This window comes from Bombyx mandarina, chromosome 18, assembly GCF_030267445.1.
Source record: "Bombyx mandarina strain Sakado chromosome 18, ASM3026744v2".
NCBI lineage: Eukaryota > Metazoa > Arthropoda > Insecta > Lepidoptera > Bombycidae > Bombyx > Bombyx mandarina.
The window spans coordinates 6,025,096-6,050,146 of NC_143224.1; the positions used below are offsets into that span (position 1 = coordinate 6,025,096).

Genomic DNA, 25,051 nt, shown 5'->3' on the forward strand with positions numbered 1-25,051 from the left:
CCCTAAAACTCCTTGCCGCCGGGACCTCGAAAGAGATTCGGCCCCCGGTCCGAAAAAAAAAGATAGGGTAAAGTTAGGTATTTCCTTAATGTTAATTATTGGTTAACTGTTAAAAAGTCCAGAAAATTTCAAAAAATGTTTTAGACGGTATTCAGGAATATTAATGAATAAACTACTCCCACTGTTCTATTATAAATACGAGATATATTTAATTTTGTCGCACAAGATCCCATAGATACAGCCCACTGAGTTTCTCGGCGGATCTTCTCAGTGGGTCGCGTTTCCGATCCGCTGGTAGATTCTGCAAAGCACTATTCTTGGTAGGGCCAGTGTTAGCAACGTCTGCTGGTTTGAGCCCCGCGAGCTCACCTACTCGCTAAGTTACGCTGGCATAGCCTCTCAAGATTACCAGCTTAGGTAGGAAAAAAAACCCAGAAGACATTTCGAGCAGCCAAACGGTGTGGAGCTCTCTGTTTGTTATTATAGTTGTCTTATTGTACACTTGAAATTCAAGAAAAGGAATTGTTTGGAAAAGTAAGTTTTAATTACTGTCACTATAGAAGATAATGACAATGATGGAAAGACTGACGTCGGCGACGCTGGTGTCATAATTTTAAGAACACCATGGAACCAGTTTCTCCGTCATATATAATACAGACGGAAGGAACTGTCTGCTTGATTTAAACCCCAATCCATTGAACCAAATACGGTATGAAAATCATTCAAACCTTGAGAAAGAATAGTTAATGTTATGAGTAGGCCATGATCCACCTCATCGTAATTGATTACCGTCGATCGAAGATACTGCCAATTTCAGTGACACAGGCAAGACGGTGCCCCCTCTAAGCCCATAGGTACTTATATTTAGTTCTATAACATGAATGTATACTATATAGGTACTACCGCTGCAGTATCAGAATTATGAGCTTAGAGCTTACACGATATTTTCGTTTTTAGTAGAAGATAGAAGCTGACTCATATTATGTAATATCCTTAAATATTTTAAATTGCTTTCCTTCTAAAACGTTAGGAGTCTTCCATAAAGCGAGGTCGTATTTGTGGCCTGATCATATAGTATTCTAAAAAATTCAGGAGAGGCCTCATTTTTGATTCAGGATTCCCAGTTACCAAGTGGAAGCTGATCTTATGGAGCGCTTGGAATATCAAGTTCCTGTCTTTAATTATCTCTGTACCTAATGTCGTACGCTCTATGAGAGAAATGTCGGAAATAATGCTGACCATCTTCTATTACCATCGCATCACCATCACCGCACTCCGAGTGAGTCGTATGGGATCCTCCACTAGAATGAAATCTCCTCCTTAATGTTTGCGCTTCCCATATATTGTCATGGTACCTTACTATGGAAGCATAAAATAAATTCAAGGATATCCGAGAATGTTCACCTTTTATCAGAAGATAAATTATAAGACCAAGTGTCTAACAGTATGTGGGAGTAGTAATTAACATATCTTATAGCCCAGCCCGGGTTAGCATAAATCTGAACGATGTAAAAGTGCAGTAAAATTTCCCTTCAAGCCTTGTTCGGACTAGGCGAGTATTTTAGTCGAGTACCGAGTAATTTAGTGGCTAAACTACTCGCTACTCGCCCGAAAAAATAGAACAAAATGGATTGACTTGACTAAATTATTTACTAATCTACTCGACTAAATTTTTGGTGCTCAGACACATTTAGTTATTAAATTACTCGGTACTCGACTAAAATACTCGCCTAGTCCGAACAAGGCTTTAGCGCCACTGGAAACGAACAGTATTACGTAAAAATGTGTAGCAATCTTATTCTCTGTAAACAACGAAAATCTTTTATATTTTTAATACTCTCAGCGAAATGCATTCGAGCTTATAGCGCCATCTATGAAAAGACTAATGAACCAATAGAAGATTTCAGTGAAAATGTGGTCATTTTTTCTCAATTGATATGATCGTAATTAAAAAGTTTTGTTTTCGTTATGTTGTATTTCGAGAGATGGCACTATAGTTATAAATTCTAAAAAATAATAAACCAATATATGTTTAAAGATATTTATAATAGTACTAATGTGTGCCCCTGTAGTCGAAATTCGACTATAAAAAATTGAAAAAGTTTGAACATTATTATGATTCGGAAAAACTTTCCTTTATGATCCGTCGATTTGGAAAATCAAAAATTTTTTTGTAGATAAAAAAGACTCATAAATAGAAAGCTTTTTGTAAAATTACAAGTTGTAGAAATTCACGGTTTACCTACGAGATATAATTTTTTAAAGTTTCCATACATACAAATTGGAAAAATCATCAAGGTAGACGTCAAAGTTGACGTTTCACGTTCCATTCACGGTAAACGTGTATTTTATTAAATTTTATGTCATGTTTTTACAGAAATATATTTTATTACTATGAAGTCGTCGTGGCCTAAAGGATAAGACGTTCGGTGCATTCGTATGAAGCGATGCACCGGTGTTCGAATCCCGCAGGCGGGTACCAATTTTTCTAATGAAATACGTACTCAACAAATTTAATGTTCACGATTGACTTCCACGTTGAAGGAATAACATCTATACTAATATTATAAAGAGGAAAGATTTGTTTGTTTGTTTGTTTCGAATAGGCTCCGAAACTACTGGACCGATTTGAAAAAATCTTTTTCCATTAGAAGCCGATATTGTCCCTGATGAACATAGGCTACTTTTTTTTATTTTTTTTTATATATTTTTTTGGTTTCATGTGTGTTTTAATGTTTCCGAAGCGAAGCGAGGGCGGGTCGCTATCGTGTAATAAAAACCAAACCCGCAAAATTGTAATTTGCGTAATCACTGGTGGTAGGACCTCTTGTGAGTCCGCACGGGTAGGTACCACCATCGCGCCTAATTCCGCCGTGAAGCAGTAATGCGTTCGAAGGGTGGGGTAGCCGTTGTAACTAAACTGAGACCTTAGAACTTATATCTCGAGGTGGGTGGCGCATTTACGTTGTAGATGTCTATGGGCTCCAGTAACCACTTAACACCAGGTGGGCTGTGAGCTCGTCCATCCATCTAAGCAATAAAAAAAAAATAAAAAAAAATATATTCACATAGGTAGTTGTTGTTATTAAGGTGCACAGTAATTGTTGCTGTATTAAGTAATTGTATTGACTTTTTTACACAAAATTTAACTAAGTTTCGTTTACACTGTGGAACGGAACATGAAATGACGCATTATTTTATAGCGTATTTTTATCTGTCTCTAATTAAATCTTTTTAAATAAGATTAATTAAAACAATAGTAAAACTGCTCGTGTTTTAGTAATAAAATTGCATAAATATCCAAAACCGAATCAGAGCACCCCACTTTCCACATGGTCTTGTCTGCTCTACCCCTAGAGTGTATATAAGGAACCGGAGGCGCGGAGGGAGAGCAGTCCTCGCCCGCGGAGCCGAGCATGAGTGACCGGGCTGTGCAAGGGTCTAGAGAGACCATATCAGCGTAACCTTAACTAGTAAGTGAGCTTAAGGGGCTCAAATCTGACGACGTTGCTAACACGAACCCTAGCATAAGCCGTGCTTCGCAGAATCTACCACCGAATCGGAAACGCGATTCACTGAGAAGATCCGGCGAGAAACTCAGTGGGCTGTATCTGTGGGTTAATTTACTCCTCGAGCCCTTCGTCGCAAGCGACGGGTTCGACGAGGACGGTGACCGGTTCGTGTGGTACCTAAAAGCACCGATAATGAATCGGGAGGATACGTAATGGTAATACATCGGTTTCTATCTTAGGTACTGGGAAATGAGTAACAGGCACAAAAGAGATCGGGAAAGATTTCTGCTTGCTGGACGTTAGTCACTAATCTGAGATAAGCCGTGTTATGTTTTACTGTATGAAGAGATCGACTTCGGAGGAATCGATCGAAAGGACTACCTCTTGCTAGATACATATTTTGATAAGCCAAATATCTTAACTTTAAGACCAGGTTAACCTGTCTTCTTTATCCTTAAGCAAGTTTGGCAAGCTTTTAAGCATTACAATTTACTTATTTGTTTCAAGGCTTCAACGACAATAAGAAAAAATTGTGAATTCGTGGCAAGTTTTATTTATAATTCATATTATACAAAACATCGAATTAAAAGGAATGAATGTTGCACATGTGGAGCCCTTAAATATTTCTTGTTATTTTCAAATGGAATCAAACTTTGAAGCCAAACTGAAAAAAGTAAACACATTAAAACGCACAGTTATTGCCGAAAAAATATAAAAAATTATTTTAAGAAAACTTGACTTTGGCATTAAAGAAAAAAAGATTAATTTATGTAATGTGTGAATAAATAAAATGATCTTAGCGTATACCTGACATTGAGCCAAAATTAAAGATTACTTATCTAGATCTTAATTTGGTGTCTTGGTCATTTCACTTGAATACCACGAAAAACTGGTTTCAAGAGTTGTTTTCCTTGAAAATTAAGATCACGAATTTTTTATCTCTCTACCATTTTGGAATACATTTCGAATAAATGATCAAATATAATATGTTGGAACTTCATATTCTTTTATTTTTATTTTTATTGCTTATAGGGTGGACAAGCTCACAGCCCACCTGGTGTTAAGTGGTTACTGGAACCCATAGACATCTACGACGTAAATGCGCCGCCTACCTTGAGATATAAGTTCTAAGGTCTCAAGTATAGTTACAGCGGCTGCCCCACCCTTCAGACCGAAACGCATTACTGCTTCACAGCAGAAATAGGCAGGGTGGTGGTTCTTACGCGTGCGGACTCACAAGAGGTTCTACCACCAGTAATTATGCAAGTTATAATTTTGCGGGTTTGATTTTTATTACACGATGTTATTCCTTCACCGTTGAAGTCAATCGTGAACATCTCTTAGGTACGTATTTCATTAGTGCCGTTGCATCGCTCGACACAAATACATCGGACATTTTATCCTTTAGGCTACGGCGACTTAAAAATCGCTTAAAATAGATGATAGCCTTTCACCTCACGATATGTTATTGACAATTATATTCAGAAGATACAAATTTGAATACCTTAGGTGCATTTTCGAGTGTGCATTTGAAGATCAATGCAGCTCTCTCACAACCTTTCTGGCCATCGCTAACTTCCACATCATTAACTGGAAATAGTAAAACACTCATAATGTTATGTTCCATACAATATACAAATATGGCTGATCTGAATTTCACAGTCTTTAGTCTGTAGTTGACTGAATTTTATTATCACAATTATAATTTCCATTTTACTTCGGTATAGTTTAAAATAATTATATAAGACTCACAAAAGATAAGTGATTTTGGAATATAAAAATGTGTGCCATACGTTTTAATTATTTCGTAAATATCTGCTGTCCCACTCTTTAAGCGAGAACCGAAGACTTCATAGCAACCTAATTAGTCGGCATGACAAGGCCTGATTATTTAATAACATTCTTTACCTTTTACGCAAATATCTGCGACTTTTTTCCCATTTTCAAGACGTTTCTCGTCTCCGTTCTTGGACATTTCCGCAATTTTATACGCGTGTTCCAAATTGTATAAGCCTTGACTGGTCATCTGTAATTTAAAAGTGATTAAAAACACATTTGTTTTACGTATGATTCTTGAGGATCGGTTGTTCAAAACAGATTGTTTTGTTTCTAAAAAAAAAATTAATGTACAATATGGCTATAAGTTCTCTCTACTTTTACAAGAAAATCAATAGATAAAATAATAAGGAAATTTAGAACCAAATTAAATACGTGCGTGTTTTGTAATATTTTCTCAACTTAGAAAGAACTTACCCTGAGTCTATGAGCACTATGACCAAAAGCTACTCTGTCAGTCTTTCTTTACAAAACGTTGGACGGATAAATAAATTCTATTACCGTTAACATGGGTTAGTAGTAAAATATTTTCAACTAACAGAATATTGTATATTTGAATAGCTCTCCCGAAAGCATTAAGAGCAATACCGACGATATTCATCTATTTATTTTAATACTAGCGACCCGCCCTCGCTTCGCTTCGGAAACATTAAAACACACATGAAACCAAAAAATAAATAAAAATAAAAGTAGCCTATGTTCATCAGGGACAATGTCGGCTTCTAATGGAAAAAGAATTTTTCAAATCGGTCCAGTAGTTTCGGAGCCTATTCGAAACAAACAAACAAACAAATCTTTCCTCTTTATAATATTAGTATAGATAAGGTCAATATTGTGGGTAACACAGGATTAATTCTTTTTATGGTTTTTCTTTTATTTCCATTGTTGGCAAACGAGTATACCACCTGATTATAAGTAGCCGTAGAAAAAACTTTGACAAACCTTCATTATTTAAATGGCAATTTGGAACCATTTCTTATCAGAATATCGTTAAAACATATCGTCATAAACATACAATTACATAAAATGATTACCAATTGTTTTAAATATTAAATACCTACATGATTATTAACGGATTCATACCACGATCCTCACATTTCACGAATTCCCGATATATCGGTGCTGTTACAAACGCCATGATCATAAAGTTATCGATAAATAGAAAGAACACTTACGACTCCGTTTAGTTTATAAGCACAAGCCAGAAGGCATTTAGATTCGGTCTTCTTCGGTGCGATCAACTGTTGCAGTTGCATTAACTCCGACATATCAACGGGATGGTCTTTTGTACATTTCATAACTAGTTTCGTGAATTCAATTTTTAGCTCTTCCTCTGTTACGGCCTGTGGTTTAAAAACAGTAAAGAAAATTTTAAGATCTGTATTCTTGGATTTTATTAGCTGTGAATGGGTAGTGTCCACCAGTATTTTCTTTTTTTTTTTCCTACGTAAGCTGTTAGCCTTAAGAGGCTATGATGATTGATGATTAGATGATTTTTAAAAGTTGCTACACTGATTTTATAAAGTTGTCGTTTGTCGCAAAACATAAAGATATGGCGTAGTACAGTGCCATCTGCCCATTTCTAGCATGCTAAATGTTTTCGTATTTTGAGTACGCGTTTTTCTTAGACTATTACAATCGATTTTAATTGTTTGCTGACTCTAAAGTCCGTAACACACTACCGCAGCGCACCTCAAGGAAGGTGCGCCACACCATTTGAATCACTCTCACTTGAGAGGGATTCAAATTTTAAACTTATCTAGGGAACGCGTGAAAAAAAAAAAGCACCTACAGAACATTTATTCATTAATTACAAACGTCATTCCTTGTGACTTCCTCTCTAAAATCACTTAATTCTTAAGCGTTTAACGAATTTACAATAGTGTTTTACTCACTGCGGAATAAAACTATTTTATTTAAATAGTTCCGAAGAGATTTTGTCGGTAGCCTTTTTCCCGAAATATCTAAACAGAATGTCTAAATATGTTTTGATGACATATTTTAAAGAGGTATTTATGATTAGTGTCATGATCAATAGATTCCGACCGAAAAATGGTGTCCGATTTTTCGGATGAGGGCTCCATAATGAATTTAAATATATATAGATAATAGTTTTGGGGCATCGACTTTCTTGAGATCCTATAAAATACGTTTTAATTATTATTTTTGTATGTTTTAAGCATGATAAAATATGAAATTTTATATAAGCAATCATATTAAATCGATATCAAAGTCAATAAATAATGTACAACCCAAAACAGACGGCCGAACTGACGTGACAATGACATTTGATGAGCTCAACATGGCGGATTTTCGGCCTCATTAGACATTTACGTATCTTCATGTTTCATTTTATGTACGCACTGAAATACTGTTATATTGTTTTTCTGCGAGTTAAATTGCTGAGTAAGAACGAGATAGATATATGTTTATGTGTGTGCCTTCAAAATGGGTGCTATTTATATAAGCAATTGTACGTATAGAACAATATGTCGTGTCCCTACAATATAGGTCTATGAGGGGAACACATTCCAAATTCGGATGGTACGTGTCAAAAAAGATCTCTAGAAACGCACTATGGATTAAAGCAGTGGCTACAGGTTATATTGATGAATTCTACTCTGGTAGCGGGCGGTGCGATGGTAAAAATAAGATTATGGTATTCCCACAGTATGTGGGGGATCGGCGCAGCATGTTGTTATAATTTTTTTATTGCTTAGATGGGTGGACGAGCTCACAGTCCACCTGGTGTTAAGTAGTTACTGGAGCCCATAGACAACGGCTGCTCCACCCTTCAAACCGAAACGCATTACTGCTTCATGGCAGAAATAGCCTGGGCAGTGATATCTACCCGTGCGGACTCAAGAGGTCCTACCACCAGTAATTGCGCAAATTTTAATTTTGTGGGTTTGATTTTTGTTACACGATGTTATTCGGTCAGCGTGGAAGTCAATCGTGAACATTTATCAAGTACGTATTTCATTAGAAAAATTGATACTCGCCGGCGGGATTCGAAAACCGGTGCATCGCTAGGTACGAATACACCGGACGTCTTATCCTTTAGGCCACGACGACTTCATTTCCATGTCATGCTGCATAGAGATTAAGCATGAATTTTGCTACCGGCCACCTGTCTGAAGTCAACCCTCTTTAGGTTTTGTCTCCGTATATAAATTGCAACGTACTATAAGAACTTTTCTGTTTCTTCTTTTGGTGTTTCATTTAACTCAACTTCGTTTGGTTCTATGATTAGCATTTTACTATTATTAACACTAAAATGTAGACTTTCAATTACCATAACAAGAAAATGTCGTATTTTATTCGTTTATAAAACTATTTAAATTGTTATAAAACTTACATAAGAACCACCGCATATTGCCAGCAAAAAAATCAGACACCGCATAATTTAGAAACGCTCGTACAACCACTGCTTGCAAATATCATAATAATGCTACTATTTATACAAATTTTACTTTATTCAGATAACATCGGAAACAGTAATTTCCTACATTAAAACTGATAAAATTGACTATTTCAATGCCTAAATATGAAAAGTAAATGTATTTGATTTAACTGACCCGATACCATTCATGATTTAATGGAAACAATAATGCAGGGTGTCGTGTGGTGGATTCTCGAAAACAAAACATTAAAACAAAAAACAAACTATTCAAATTTTTATTTTACTAATGTTTAAAAATGCTCTGCACGTAGCTAACTGACAGTGAATGCGGTGGATAATAGCTTCTAGATTCTATAATAATTATCAATAAAAAAACTAATGGCACTCGGGGACTGCCTCGGTAAAGCTATTGCATAGCATTTTTTATCAACTTATGCAATTATAATTAGACGATAATAATTTAATATTAAAACAATAATGAAATAAGACCATGCTATATTGACAACATAGTCTAACATATAGCGGGATGCGAGGTAGTTACTTTTTCTGTTACTGGTTAGTTAGTTAGTCTTTTACTGGTGGTAGGACCTCTTGTGAGTCCGCGCGGGTAGGTACCACCGCCCTGCCTATTTCTGCCGTGAAACAGTAATGCGTTTCGGTTTGAAGGGTGGGGCAGCCGTTGTAACTATACTGAGATCTTAGAACCTATACTCAAGGTGCGTGGCGCATTTACGTCGTAGATGTCCATGGGCTCCAGTAACCACTTAATACCAGGTGGGCTGTGAGCTCATCCACCCATCTAAGCAATAAAAAAAAGTTAATAGCTATGTATATCTAGGCTCCACTATCACCAACGCTGGAGGCTGCGAAGATGAGATCCGAAGACGCTGCGCAGGGACAAGATTCTCAGTTGAGAAGCTAACAAAGATTTGGAGAAACCGCAGAATAACCAAAAACACAAAAATTCGGTTAATGAGATGCCTGGTCTTTAATCTTTCTGTATGGGGCTGAGACGTGGACGCTGAGGATGCAAGATCGTCGTAAGATTGACGCACTGGAAATGTGGTGTTGGTGACGTCTCCTCAGAATTCCGTGGACCGCGCACCGTACCAACATTTCGATCTTGAAAGAGCTCAACATCAAGGAGAGACTATCGTCCAAATACGAATCCTCAAGTTCTTCGGGCACATCACTCGTAATGAGGACTCCATTGAACGGTTGGTGGTGCAAGGAAAACTCGAGGGTAAAAGATCTCGCGGACAATCTCCAACACGATGGACCGACCTCATAAAATCTGTGAATCACTCCAACATAAATGATTGCTCTCACTCTGCGAAACATCGTGCCAGATGGCGTCGCATCGCGAGAGCGGTATCGCAGGATCCGACTGATGCATGACCATGACCACTCTGTCAAGAGTGTACGAATAGGAAGAATATTGATAAAGATTAACAAAAGCAAAACATTAACTATCCCGTTCAGACTCATAAGCTAGACCGTGCGAGAGAGAGATAGGCAGACTTTTCATGATGCGCATGCAGTGCGACGTCACGCCGCGCGCTTATTCACAAACACTACACAAGCGCAACGTGTGAATGTGTTGAGCGCGAGCTACATGGTAGGCGGAGTGGGGGGAGTTAGGTTTTATTTTCGTTACGGAATTTCTTGATTCGGTCGCCGCACTCAAACCCGTGACAAAAGCTATGCAATAGCTTAAAAACATTATTGTTTACGTTCGTAAATATTACGAAGTCGTTGGCTTATATCTTACTAACTGTTACTTGTGGCTACGCCCGCGTGATCCATGAAAAGTGTGACAGTTCTTTCCTGTGGGAATAAGATGTTTTTTCAGGATAAAAAGTAATCTACGTCACCATACTTACACTTACACCATATTACCACTCTCCTCACCTAATAAGTGTGAGAGTGGTAATATTTTAAGTTTTAATACTTTAATTAAAGTGGTAACATTTTACCACTAATTTATTACAATTTTACACTTACACAACACTATTACAATTTTTAAAGCGGTAATATTTTACCACTTTAAAAACATCATGTGAGTCGACTATTATCAAAGCCGGCAATGTGACTTTTGGACAATTATTGGTAAATCAGAAAAACTAATTATTGACTTTGTATTCCATTGGCAGTCACAAAACTCTTCTGAACGACATCTTAGATAAATAACAGGTTAAGTATTAACCTTTATTTAATGCAGGTTTTGAACCGTATTCTTTGAAGGAGACGATTATATTCAAATCATGTATTGACATATCAATAACATTTTTTTGTTCAAATGCACAGATTGCCACCTTTGATAATAGACGACTCATGTCCATCCGTTGCTTCGTTTCAGCCTGAAAAAAGGACAAACAAACAAACAAGCACACTTTCAGATTTATAATAATAGGTCAACACTTTGAAGTAGAGCCACTAGGTAGTAACGTAATTTATGAATGGCTGACGATTCTAAATTCAAATTAATTTTATTTTAAAAATATGGACTTCTAGTTTCAAATTTAAGTCATTTGTTTGTTGATTAGTGTTTTTTATTATTTTGAAAATATTTGTATCTTTTTTATCAATATGGATACAATAAAAATACGACTTTTATGGAAGACGAGATCCGTCGCGGTACCAATGCCGCACAACGTTAATGGTATAAATGCTTCCGGAAAATTTAATCTAAAAAATGAACTCCATGCTCGCCTGAAAACTAAAGTCAATAATGATGAATTAAAGGTGATAGTGGAGGCTGACGATACTCAATCTGCAACTAAGTTCGCAGTAATATCGGCGGCAGCAGTGCGTAGTGCGAACCGCATTACAGTCGCCGCTGTCATTGCCAGACGTACTGTGGAAGAATAGCCCGATTGGTGGTGTATCGCGTTCCGATTCGGCAGGGTGGTTCTGACCTAGCAGGGTATCCCATAACACCAGCGGCATCGCACGGTCAACGGACGGGTCGTAGTACCCCGAAGACTCCTCGGTTGGGATTCCAAATGGTGGCTCCGTGAGTCTGATTTTAGGGTTGACAACGAGAACCCCTTACTCTGCCCAGGTTCTGACTTCAGGCGAAGATCGGACGTCGGGTCAGAGAGTGCAAGGGAAGTCGTTTCGTGGGTAGAGCCCTAAAACATTCTTGGGCTTGCAGTATGCTCCCAACATCTGCAGACCCTCAAGTCCCACAAATCCCGCGTGCACCCTAGATGCGGACACCTCCTATGAGGTTTAGCCACGTGCACGGAAAAAAGTGCCTTGCATTGATTACTTAACGGACAAAGCAACGCAGGGAATTTGAACCACATTGTCATTTGTAATGAAGAATGGATTATTTTTCATCGGTCATCGGTCATCGGTTCAAGCGGTCATCATGCTAGTTAGACCCTGGTCCAGCCCTATAAATGCCCCAAACGTAAGCATACCTTTAAAAGTGTCATAGTCAGTCTTTGGTGGTGCCGGTATAATGCATCACAGCTTCTTACCAAACGGCAGAAACAATACTACGGATGTGTACTATGAGGAACTGGACACAATCATGGAGAAGCTCACGAATCTCCGGCCTGCCTTTGTTAGTCGCTCGTCCTCGCTGCTCTTACACGACAACGCTCGACTTCATACGGCACAACAGACGATATATAAGTTACAAGAGCTAGGTTGGAAGTTTTGCGTCATCCATCGTACTCACCAGACGTTGCGCTGACAAACTTCTATTTTTTCCAAAGTTTGGACAAGTTTTTGGCACGCAAAAAATTAAATACCCAGGAGACAATACAAAATGCCTTTGAGGCTTCTATACATCTAGATTCTAGACCAAGGCCGTGACACAGTTGACTGACGGTCCGGCGTTACGTCCCGGTTAACGTGACCAGGAGAAATGCGGTCCCCTTTAATGCGACGGGACCTGTGTCTCAGTTGAATATCGCATCCGAAATCCGGTCGTTGCTAAGCAACAAGGTTTTTAGTCGGTGCGATCCTAACAACTAACCCTAACTAACCCCGCCCACTACACATAACGCCTATACGGAAGTCTTTTTTTTTTTTTTTTTTCGGGCCGGGTGCCGAACCTCCTACGAGGTCCCCGCGCCTAGGGGGCGCGCGGGGTATGTGAGACTCAACGATCTGCAGGTGTTGAGAGCAGATCGCGGGCCCAAGGATTTTAGGGCCCACCCACTAAACGACTCCCCTGCACTCTTACACCCGACGTCCGATCTCCGTCCGGAGTCAGAACCCGTTCAGAGTAGGGGGGTTCCCGCGGTCAACACTACAACCAGACACGCGGCGCCACCCCGAGGACGCCCGACCGACGGGTCGTCGAGGCGATAGTGGACGACCAACGACGTCAGTCTCCGCGGTACGGCGGCCCTACCAGGCCGCCCGGGCGGTGCCGCTGGTGTTCCGGGATACCCCGCTGGGCCAGAACCAGCCTGCCGGGTCGGAACGCGATACACCGCCGACCGGGTTGCTCTTCAACAGTATGTTCGGCGACGACAGCGACGACGAAAATGCGGACCGCATCGCAGTCCGCAGCCGCCGACGCGCCGTCCCGTCCTCCTGGTGCCAGCGCGCTAGAGTGACGGTCATGCACTGACCCTAAAACAAGAAGGGTTTTTGTTTCCTGGATTCATAATAATTTTTATTTTCGTCATCATTGCATGAAAATTTAACTCCAAAATAATTCGTTGGCTTAAAATACTATTTCAATATAAATTAATTAATACTGGAATATTTTTTAGTTATAAAAAACCAAACAAAAACATTTTATTTATCTCTTTATTAACTTTTAATGACAAATGTATAAGTTTTACAAACTGTGAATTTAGTTAACACAATCTTAAATTATGCAAATGATATACATAATAATATATTTAATTTTAATGTGCTTCATAAATATTTCATATATTCAACGTTTACGGATGACAAATTGTCTAAAATTGCTTCACTCGATTTGCTTAAAGTTCAAAGCCAAACTGTAAAAAAAAAAAAGATTTGTATATTTCTCTTTATTCTATTTATTTTTGGAATGATTTTGCTTAAGGAAAAAAAAAACTTGATAAGTAAGCTTCGCACGAACTAAACGGATAACCAGCGCGACGAATGCGTTGGTGTGTCTTACGCCGGGGGTCTCCTCCCGGTGATGGGGGCGACCTGAGGGAGTCGACACTACACCGACACCAGGAGGATGGGACGACGCATCGGCGGCTACGGTGCGCCGTGGGGTCCGCATTGCCGTCATTACCTAATCATTGTCAAATCTCCTAATCACTAACAATCTTATATTGATTAAGCCTTTTGCCTCGTTGTAAAGTATACGCTCTGCCCATTGCCATTTTAATGTCGAAATCCTTTGGGCTATGTTGGTAAGCATGGTTTTACTGCGAATCTTCTCTATCCTGATCAGATCTCGCTGGGAAACTCCAAGCATAGCCCTCTCACAAAATCAAACCAAAAATTGAACCCAGATAGCATTATAGAATAGTGAAAATAACTCCACCAACAAGACGGTCAATAATAAAGATGGATCTGATAATAGTGTAATCTTGTTTCCTTGATCTTAACTACGTCGAGTCGATATAACTTTTTATATCAATAGGTAAGTAGGTAAAAAGTCTTTCAAAAAACTTTACATTTGTAATCTTCTCCGTGCTACATTTGAAAATCAACGCCGCCCTCTCACATCCTTTAGTTCCGTCTGAAACTTGTTGATCGTTAACTGTAAAAATAAATAAATTTATTTATTGCTTAGATTTGACCACGAGCTCACAGCCCACCTGATGTTAAGTGGTTACTGGAGCCCATGGACATTTACAACGTAAATGCGCCACCCACCTTGAGATATAAGTTCTATGGTCTCAGTATAGTTACAACGGCTACCCCACCCTTCACGCCGAAATGCATTACTGCTTCACGGCAGAAATAGGCGGGGTGGTGGTACCTACTCGTGCGGACTCACATGAGGTCCTACCACCAGTAAAAATGTTAAAAATAAGTCCGTATTTTTCTTAGTTCGCTCTCTTTGTTGCATATAACGTTTAACGATCACATAGCATTTCTGGTGTTAGGTGATAAATCGATTGCCACCATCCTGCGACATGAGGCTGAAGTTTTAATGAAATAATGCTTCCCCATCGAACAGTGAAATCATTGAATTCATAACCTAAATTCAAGTTGAAAGTCAGGAATCGATATAGGTATAAAAAACTGCTTACAAACTCAATGTGACGTTCTGTAAGGAAAACCTTGTTATATTAAAATTTATAAATTGATTAAAACTTAAATTTCTACGCACCACTGCTGCATGCTTCCGCAAATTCTTTGCTTTTTCTCAATTGCTCTGGATTATCGGATAAATATTTTTGGCTCATATCTTTTATACCTTCCACTGATAACATTCCTTCCTCGGTCATCTTTATAACGTACATACTTCGTTAATTTCAATCACAGTTGCAATACAATTATTCGAATTAACAAACTTTCAAACAATTAACATTAACAGTCTTCAAAACTATAGATCTATTTATTCCATTAATATGTGTTACGAATTTAGTTGTTGCTTAGTTGACTAGTTTTTTTTCGGTCACCGTCCTCGCCAAACCCATTGGTCGACGAGTAAATGAACCCATAGATACAGCCCACTGAGTTTCTCGCCGAATCTTCTCAGTGGGTCGCGTTTCCAATGCGGTGATAGATTTTGCGAAACACTGCTCTTGCTAGGGCCAGTATTAGCAACACACACGATTTGAGCTCCGAGAGCTCACCTACACGCTAGGTTAAAGCTGAAATAGCCTCTCAAGGCTATTAGCATAGGTAAAAATAGTTTTCTTTCCTTAAAAAGAACTGTTTGACTCATAGCGGCTATCACGTTGCGATCTTTGACCTACAGTAACCTCAAATTTATCTCGTTCACGAATCTAAGCAATAAAAAACAATAAAAAATAAAACTGTAAGCTATTCTACCCAACTGAAGTACCAAAACAAGGAAATAAACTATATGGATGTCATTATGTCTCAGTAATATTATTGTATCGAGCACTGCATACAAACCTGGTTTCACCATATCATGTAATCCCCAAAAAAACTTCATTTCCGGTAAACAAATGTTATTACGGAGGTAACATTGTACGAACGGAAACCGTGTAATTGGGATGCTCATTAGAAATGACCTTGTGGATTTTCATAACAGCTCGTCTTTAAATCATGTTTAGATAATGTCAATGAACAGTTCGTCATTCTCTGCTCCGAAACCAATATGTTCCATATAACCATATGTTCACCATATTTGGAAAGCACATAGGCTGTATTCTAATACAACTTCAAAAGTCTAGGTATTTTTATCATAAAGCTAAATTACTCATCAGGGGGTCAGGGGTAAGATCGACGAAAAGCTAGGTATTAAAAATCAGTTCAGACCCTTACATCATTAATGAAACCATATAATAATAATTAGGTTAAAAGTATTAGTGATCGTGATCTCACTTTAGTTAAATTTAAAGATGTTCAACCATTGAAACTGAACGCTTCTTAGTTAAAATATGAACTTAAAATCATAGGGTTACGGCTACACAAACAACTAAGGGACTTTATCACTCAAAACCTCTTTAAGTAAAGTTAAATAATTACATTACCATCCCTGTTTTCTTGTATGCGCACGCGAACACGCACTTTATGTCATCATTTGGAATTTGACGAGCCTTGATCAACTTTAAATCAGCAGCAGTTATAGGGTAGTCACCTACACATTCTTTGATTACATTTTCGTAGACCATTTTCAGATCATCGAGGGAAGAAGCCTTGAAAAAAATATATCGTGTTTTATCTAATTACTGTACAATATTCTAATGCATGTAAATAATATTTTTTAAAGAAGCAATCGATTAGTAATGATTAACCGTTAGATAAATCAACGTGATCATGACCAGTCTCACAAGATCTGGAACCTACGTGTAAGTAATAGAATAAATAAATTTACCAAAGTAAACCCTACTTTCGCTTACCCGAACATCATAAGTTGAAATTCCAAAGTAAAAAATCAGAATAAAGTTCGTGTACATTTTCAACCAAGAATAACCAAATCCGGAATGAAAATGTGCGAAACTGTGTCATTTATTATTTATATAGTACCTACTTTATTTTGAATACAATGTGTTATAATGAATGTTTCACAAAAGAATCAATTGCTGTTCTGGCCGAGGTATTATTGCGTTATATTTATTTTAAACTAGACAACGAGGTTAATCCGGTTGTTATCTTCATTTTTTATAATAATTTAGCCACAGGAGAATAAATGAAATCTAACTGAAATGTTCAGATCGTTAAAAATAAAAATGACTGTTTTATCAAATATAAGAATCTATTTAATTTAGCTTAGCTTAAGTAACAAGATATAAAAGCAAAGTTGTTATGTTAACGCCCTATTTCTATTCTACTGTGAATCAGTAATTAAATTTGGTTTGAGGGGTGGGGGCATCCGTTGATGTCTACGGGCTCCGGTAGCCACTTAACACCAGGTGGGTCGTAAGCTCGTCCATCCATCTAAGCAAGAAATAAAAAGATATAAGCGGCTTTTGCAGTCAAAACACAAAACGTCTATGCCTCTCCCGATCGTAAGACACTAACTCTCCGTGTATTAGTAGATAGTAAAGGCAGAACAGTTTATCGTTGGTGAACGTAGCAGTAGCTTCAGAAGTCCAAAGGCCAAAAATTTATGGTTGAATTATGATGCATGTAAAATTCACTGATCGTAAAACCAATAGGAATTATCTAGATAAGTATGTTCATCACTTAGATATGTAATTACCGTAACATAACTCAAGAACAATTTTAAACATATTTTTAATTACTGTTTGGAATATATGTAATACTTTAATTATAAACTAAGATGTGCATTTGATGAGGATTAATTGCAAACTTGCTAGTGTATTGGTCTCGGCGTACTTGTAGCCACTTTATCTAACAAGAATCGTAATTGTCATTACGATTTACGCTTTAGCACTGTTTATCAAAATTAAATTCATAAAATGTCTAGTATCTGTTCCTATAACACTTTCCTTTTTTATTTTTACACGTACTTGTGAACGAGTTCACGACTCATCTAGTGGTTATTGGAGCTCGTGAACATCAGAACGCGAACGTCTTCACCCAGCTTGAGGCATGAGGTCTGAGTCTCAATTAGTATAACGGTTACCCCACACTTCGAACCGGAGCGCATGACTGGTTCCAAGTAAAAACATACAGGGTTGTGTTTCCTCTAGTTCTGGTCCAGTGGGATATTCAGGGACACCAGCGACACTGTCCCAGGCGACCTGACTGACTGCCATACTGGGACGGCCGATGTAGAATCTTTTTTTTATGTTTGGAGGATTGCTGATGGCCCTGGGTTCTTTCCAGTTTCACCAGGACAGGTGGGCGAGCAAGGGATCAGCCAGGAGTGGTGGGATTTGCTAACAGCTACCCGAGCGCCTCCAAAGGAGACCTAACAACTCAATAGTAACTGCTTCGCGAATGAATCTACTACCGGATTGGAATCGCGCCCGATGAGAAGATCCGGCGAGAAACTCAGCGGGCTAATGTTTAGGTTAGGTTGCACCGTTACCGGAGTCCCTGAGCCTTCTCCTAGTGTTAGAGCTAAATACTTCTAATGCAACGGCTATTGGATCTAATGTATCCGTAAAGACATGAGAATCGTCAACTATCGCCTCGACGACCCGTTGGTTAGCGTCCTAGGGGTGGCAGTGAATCTGGTTGTAGTGATGACCGCCGGAACCTACTCTACTCTGACCGGGTTCGGACCAAGGTCGGATATCGGACGTCTGCTGAAAGATTGCAAGGGGTCGTTTGGTGGATAGGACCCTAAAACAACCTTGGGCGCGCAGTCTACTCACAACATCTTCAGATCGTCAAATCCCACATACCTCGCGCGTCCACTAGACAGAGACACCTCATATGAGAATCGGCTCCAGACCGAAAAAAAGGAAAAAATTGGTTGCCTACCCTCATGTATCAAGGTGGACATACATGTTATAATCCCTATTACACGGTATTTTACCTTTTTAGTGGAAGTTTATCCTGAACGTTAGAATCTCATATCTACATGTTCCACGGGGAGTGCTCTAACGAAATTAGCGAGATGATCCCTTTCTTGTTCGCCATTTCACTGCACCAGAATTCATACATATTATCTGGTAGTTCTACTACCATTGCATTCATTCGCTGTACGTTGCGTGAGTTAACCACTCGCTATCAGGCTGCCCACGATGACAATTTAAAAATATCAACATTTTATCTATTACGACAAGAACGCTTCAAATATTGAAATGCGATACCGACAAAAAATAACATTCAACTAATTACGTTATTTTCCACTTAACAAGATGCATAATGTATCACTTAATAGTGTATATTATGCATAATATAAATGCATAATATACGCTTCAGCTAGCCTGTTTCCAAATTGAACGTAATAAGCACAAATTTACGATATCATTCTCAAAGTTGTTTCCGAAAACACACACAAAAAATCTATAATGAAGCAAGCAGTCGTTTATATAAATACAGATACGTTTTAAAATAAGTTAATTCCGTAATAGAGTCCATAGTTAACAGTTCTAAGTAGACAAATACTATAGTGCTGCTAAAATGTTTCGTGTTGTTGTGATTTGCGTGTGTTTTCTAGTTGTTGCGCCTTATGGAATTAATGTAAGTTCTCTCGACTGACAATTTGCTGTCGTACACTATATCTTGGTATTTATACGTTATGTATTATTGATTTTTTACCTGACGGATGATTCTTCCTCACCGATTTTAGTTTAGGTAGATTTTAGTAAACAACAAAAAAAATATCCTGATATTGATTACTGACGTGTATTTATAACGCAGGGGGATAGCTACCACAACCCTGCCACGAAGCGGTCACGTGTTTCGGTTTGAAGGTGGAAAACCCGTTATGGAATATAATTGAGACACTTCACGTCTCTTGTTGGCGTCCTTTTTTTTATGATTAAAGGATTACTGGTGGCCCGGAGGCCTTTCCAGTTTCACCAGGACAGGTGGGCGAGCAAAGGCTCAGCCAAAAGGAGTGGGATTTGCTAACAGCTGCCCGAGTGCCTCCGAAGGAGACCTAACAACTCAAGAGCAACTGCTTCGCGAATAAATCTACTACCGGATCGGAATCGCGAACCGCTGAAAAGATCCGGCGAGCTGATGCATGGGTTAGGTTGCACGTCGACCTCTTTGTCGAGTTCGACAAGTACGGCTACCGGGGTTCCTAAGCCTGCTCCTAGTGTTAGAGCTGAAGGCGTCTAATGCAAAGGCTATTGAATCTGATGGATCCGTAAGGACGTGTCTAGGGCGTCGACGGTGACTGGCTCCTGCGTGATCAGGATTCGGGGAGTAGTCAGCGACGGCAACCATAAGGCGATTATCATGACGCATAGCCTTATCGAAGTACCGTTCCGACGCTGACTTCATGTATTTCCGGATTGATTCGAGGCCCAGGTCGTCGTGTAGGTCAACGTTCATCACGAACCACGAAGCCCCGACAGCTAACCTGCAAAAGCGGGATTGTAGGGATTGGAGGGTGTCTATGTAGGTGCGGGCTGCGTGAGCGAACACCACACTCGCGTAAGTCATGACGGGCCTTATGCAAGTTTTGTAAAGTGTCACCTTGTTCCGAAGAGACATTTTACTCTGCTTACAGATCATGGGGTAGAGTCTACCGAGAATAAACGCGGCACGGTCACGGACTGATTTTATATGCGGGCGGAATGTCATCGATGCATCCAGGGTAACGCCCAGGTACTTGACCTTCCTGGCCCAGGGTATGGGTTGTCTAAAGAGAGTAATCGGGGGTGAAACGTAAATTAAGCGCTTTCGTAGTATCATTTGCGTTAACTTGAAATGCAGCTATTTTTAGTAGCACCTTTTTTTTCTTAACGTCAGAGAGATTTATTCTTTGGCACCTTCTAGCTGATCTACATTTCGAACTGAAACCTGTCTATGAGAATCTCAGGACATTTTCATTAAGGTTATGATTTCATTAAAAAATGCATTTGATTCACAGGCTGTGTCAGATGAACAAAAGATTAAAATAAGGGAACAGTTTGACAGAGCAGGCTTCGAATGTTTCAAAGATCACAACATCACTGAAGACGACATTAAGAAGCTGAAAGCCAACAAACCTGCAACTGGAGAAAACGTGCCGTGCTTCATCGCTTGTGTAATGAAAAAAACCGGAGTTGTAAGTATATATATATTTTTTTTTTTTTTCCTACCTAAGCTGAGAGCCTTGAGAGGCTATATCAGCGTAACCCTAACTTTTGTAGGTGAGCTCACGGGGCTCAAACCTGATGATGTAAGTATAATGAATTACTATATACTATACTTTATCTTATACTATATTCACTATATACTAAACTTTATGAGTTCGAAACGAAATTGATTTCAAAAATTTTGGCCGCGTTTCCAATACAGCGCTATCCTATTTCTTCCCCTTTGACACCGTTTTACAACCCACTTTTGACGTCATGTTTCGAGTTCCTGTTCGTGTAACTCCCGCTACCCTTAATAGCCGGACCTGAGCTTACCTACCCAACCACAGCAAGTATAAAATTAATAGGAATGTAAATACAGACAGATTTTTATTAGAGCTGTTAAAGTATACAAACTAATATGTACAGATTTTTTTTTGGGACTCTTTGTGTATTGAAACTTCGAAGTTTTCATCAACTTAAGAAAAAAAAAGAAGAGGGAAGTGTCCTATGGACATCGGCTTGGAACGAAGTTCCCTTTGCTATGTTTTTAAAGTTGGTATTTCAAATAAATTTCTGGAATATTACTCGTAGTGAAAAAATATATTACTATTTTCATATTTATTAAAGATATATGTTTAAAGTATTTTTGAGTATACTCAAAATTGACGGCAAACTGAATCGCTAGAAAAAAGTTTCAGTTTCCTTCCTGATCGGGAAGTACATTCAGAAATCACTGCAAAAAGATGTCGGTTTTTGGTGCTGCTTTTCATTGTTACACATTTTTCAGTCTGGCTCCTCAACTCATAAACGAACCGCGCGATAAAGAACACCGCTCCAAAAAAAACAAAGCAGAGTATTCATTGAGGTATTTTTAAACATCAAACATTAATCACTTCCAGATGAATGACCAGGGAGTGATTCGTAAGGAACCCGTCCTGGAATTGGCCAAAAAAGTACTCGCCGATGAGAAAGATATCAAAAATCTTCAAGATTATATACATTCCTGCTCCCACGGTATTGTTATCATATATTTCCTATAAATACGAAACGGAAAAGCATTGAAACAAAGACAGAAAAATCATATTTATGTGGTAGAGCGACTTGTGATACCACACGGGTAGGTACCACGGACCACCACCATGCCTATTTCTGCCGCGAGCAGTAACGTGTTCCGACCAGAAGGGTGGGGCAGCCTCAAGTTAGGTTAATGACTACGAACTTCAGTTAATTGTATACGTCATACGTCAATTCACTTGTCTAAACAACTTACTTTTTGCTTTACAAAGTTTATTCTATTGAGAACCCATATGTGAAAGACAGTTTGCTAAGCAGATCACAAGGAACCGTTCATCTGTTTATATTTTTTAATTTTATATATACGTTGGATTGCGTGCAATGGAAAACATAACTAGTTTTATAAATTATTTTCCTATCTAACTGCTAGTAGACTAAGGGGTTAATCCAGCTACACTCGAAGGGAACATACCAAAAGGGTTACCAACAATTCATCCCAAAAAGGACAGATCAACAGAAATGCTTTCGTTTTTTTATTTATTGTTTTTTTATATTTTATTATAGTAGCTGGCCCGGCAAACGTTGTTCTGCCATATAAATTATTTCTAGGAAAGATAAATGACCTAGATACCGACTACAGCGCAATCGGCCGGGCTGATTTGTAAATCTAAACCATCTAAGGTGCTACCCAAACGCATTCTAAAAAGAACATTCAAATCGGTCCAGCCGTTTAGGAGGAGCTCAGTGACAAACACATGCACAGAAGAAATGTATATACCTAGTCAGGTCATAAATTCTGTCACATGTTTAATGTAAAATAATTGAAACAAGTTTATTCATTATGTAACCATTCATATACCAAAATGAACTTAACAAAACATAGATTCTTATGACAGTAAAGTTTATTCAAAATGACCTCCGTGATTTTGAATACAGGCCTTCAATCTGCGCGGCCAGTCGTCTATCGCAGCACGAACGAGGTCCATGTCAATATCGGCGGCTGCCTTAATCAAGGATGTCTTGAGTGACTCCAAATTGGGATGAGGCTTTGAGCACGCCTTTTCCTCCAAGTGTTGCCATATCTTGTAATCTAACGGATTCAAATCTGGACTGGAGGAGGGCCAGTCTTCGTGCCGGATGAAGTCGATTTCCCGCGCCGCCAGCCAGTCTTGTGTGCTCTTCGCTCTATGACGGTTGCTCGCTTCTTCACTACTGTGTGCGTACACCTTATCATTTCGTTTGTTGTAGCTCTCTTCTACGGCAAAAATTTTTTCATCCGAAAAAAGAATTTCCCGATATTTTTTTCCCGCGTACCGCTTCAACAAAGCGCGGCATCTCTTCAGTCTCAGGTCCATTAGACGAGCATTCAAACGATGTCCTGTTTTTCTTCGATATGCCCGAAGCCCTAAGTCTTCATTTAACACCCTTTTCACCGTGGTTCTGCTTAACCCCATCTGAAGGGCCAACAGTTTCTGCTTACGTTTGGGATTTCTTTGAATTCGCGCCTTCACAGCTTTTATCACTGCTGGAGTCCTAACAGACCGAGGGCGACCACTTCTTGACCTGTCATCTACACTAGAGTCTTCATTGTATCGTTTGATGGTACGATAAACGAATCTTTTGGTTATATTCAGATTTTTCAGTATGTTAAAAATTTGAATTGGCGCGTAACCGTAACGATGCAACGCAATAACTGCAACACGGTCTTCTTTAAGCGTCCACTCCATATTTAAAAATGAGTAAAATTCTAAAAGTATACATTTTTATTTTCATGAACAATTCGAAATTCGAATTCAATAAACTTTTTTGTGGCCAGCATTCTAAAAGAAAAGTTTTTACAGTGTGACAATACTTATGACCTGACTAGGTATAAAGATAGAAGTCAGGGAGCACTACCACCTAATTCGTTTTTTAAGAACTGTTGTAATGTCTTCAATATATTCAATATACTCTTAATATTGTAACACTTTTCGCACATTATGTTTGTAGTTAATTCCCGGACGGTGCATGACAAGGGAAAAGGTTGCGAATTTGCAATGCAAGCTTATACGTGTATGTCCGCAAACGCTTCGGAGGTAAATAAACTTCTGCCTTAGTTAATTATTTTAACTGGTAAATACCCGTCGCTTGCGACGAAGGGCTCGACGAGCGAATTGACCCATAGACACAGCCCACTGAGTTTCTCGCCGGATCTTCTCAGTGGGTCGCGTTTCCGATCCGGTGGTAGATTCTGCGAAGCACTGCTCTTGCTAGGGTCGGTGTTAGTAACACTCCGGCTTAAGCCCCGTGAGCTCACCTACACACGTTAGGGTAATGCTGAAATAGCCTCTCAATGCTATCAGCATAGGTAGAAAAAAAAAGGTAAATACGGCGTCTTATGAGCCCGTGCGGGCGGGCCACCAACCCACCTATTTCTAAAATAAAATAGTAATAAAATCCAGTTTGAAGTGTGGGGCAGCCGTTGTACTATAGAACTGAGACTTAGAATTCAAGTCTCAGGGTGGGTGGTGGCATACACGTCGTTGATGTCTGTGGACTCCGATAACCACCTAACACGAGGAGAGCCGCGAGGTTGACCACCCATTTTTGGCAATGCAAAAAAATTGCCCCGCTGTTATACGAATTCTGATGATTTCATTGATTGAAATAACATTTATTTTTATTTTAGTTCGGCTTCAACATATAGCCTGACATCGCTTAAAAAGAAGATGACACATGAGGCCAATACTAGCCGACAAAATAAGAGCATCTAGTATGGTAATAAGTGTTATTTGTAAAATAGATTAGTTGAATTAGAAATAAACAGATTTTATTCATTATTTATTTGTCTTCTTTATATGAATGCTACAGTGGATTTTTTAAATTAAATAGCGCTAGTTAGCCAACGTATATGGATCGTTTTCAATTTTGCGAACAAAAAAATAACGATTTCATGAATTTAAACTTTCTCAAATTTTTTTTTTTGTATTTAGGCATGTTCCGAATAAAAAATGTTTCATCATAATCAAGTCGATCACTCATTTGTTGATAATATT

The 25,051-nt window shown here is 38.8% G+C and overlaps 2 protein-coding genes across 2 annotated transcripts; one reads left to right on the forward strand and one right to left on the reverse strand.

The window, feature by feature from the left end:
* Positions 1–4,045: 4,045 nt before the first annotated feature.
* Positions 4,046–16,838, reverse strand: Obp5 (odorant-binding protein 5). The gene is made up of 8 exons (XM_028178845.2): positions 16,749–16,838; positions 16,380–16,544; positions 15,044–15,161; positions 14,382–14,467; positions 6,524–6,691; positions 5,421–5,538; positions 5,017–5,102; positions 4,046–4,176 (listed from the first exon to the last, which is right to left on the reverse strand). Exons 1-8 carry the CDS (start codon positions 16,803–16,805, stop codon positions 4,159–4,161), a joined length of 816 nt encoding a protein of 271 aa, XP_028034646.2. The 5' UTR covers positions 16,806–16,838; the 3' UTR covers positions 4,046–4,158.
* A 2,470-nt stretch (positions 16,839–19,308) lies between these two features.
* On the forward strand, positions 19,309–24,835 carry LOC114246372 (odorant-binding protein 10). The gene is made up of 5 exons (XM_089734609.1): positions 19,309–19,449; positions 20,813–20,989; positions 21,902–22,016; positions 24,006–24,091; positions 24,685–24,835. The coding sequence occupies exons 1-5, from the start codon at positions 19,390–19,392 to the stop codon at positions 24,700–24,702; spliced, it is 456 nt and encodes a 151-aa protein (XP_089590735.1). The 5' UTR covers positions 19,309–19,389; the 3' UTR covers positions 24,703–24,835.
* Positions 24,836–25,051: the final 216 nt, after the last annotated feature.

Coding starts and splice junctions, on each gene's coding strand:
- Obp5 (XM_028178845.2), bottom strand. CDS start 16,805: ATGTACACGAACTTTATTCTGATTTTTTACTTTGGAATTTCAACTTAT. Junction 14,468..15,043: donor TGCGGAAGCATGCAGCAGTG/GTGCGTAGAAAT, acceptor TTATTTTTACAG/TTAACGATCAACAAGTTTCA. Junction 5,103..5,420: donor CGCAGATATTTGCGTAAAAG/GTAAAGAATGTT, acceptor TACTATTTCCAG/TTAATGATGTGGAAGTTAGC.
- LOC114246372 (XM_089734609.1), top strand. CDS start 19,390: ATGTTTCGTGTTGTTGTGATTTGCGTGTGTTTTCTAGTTGTTGCGCCT. Junction 19,450..20,812: donor TTGCGCCTTATGGAATTAAT/GTAAGTTCTCTC, acceptor TTTGATTCACAG/GCTGTGTCAGATGAACAAAA. Junction 20,990..21,901: donor TAATGAAAAAAACCGGAGTT/GTAAGTATATAT, acceptor AATCACTTCCAG/ATGAATGACCAGGGAGTGAT.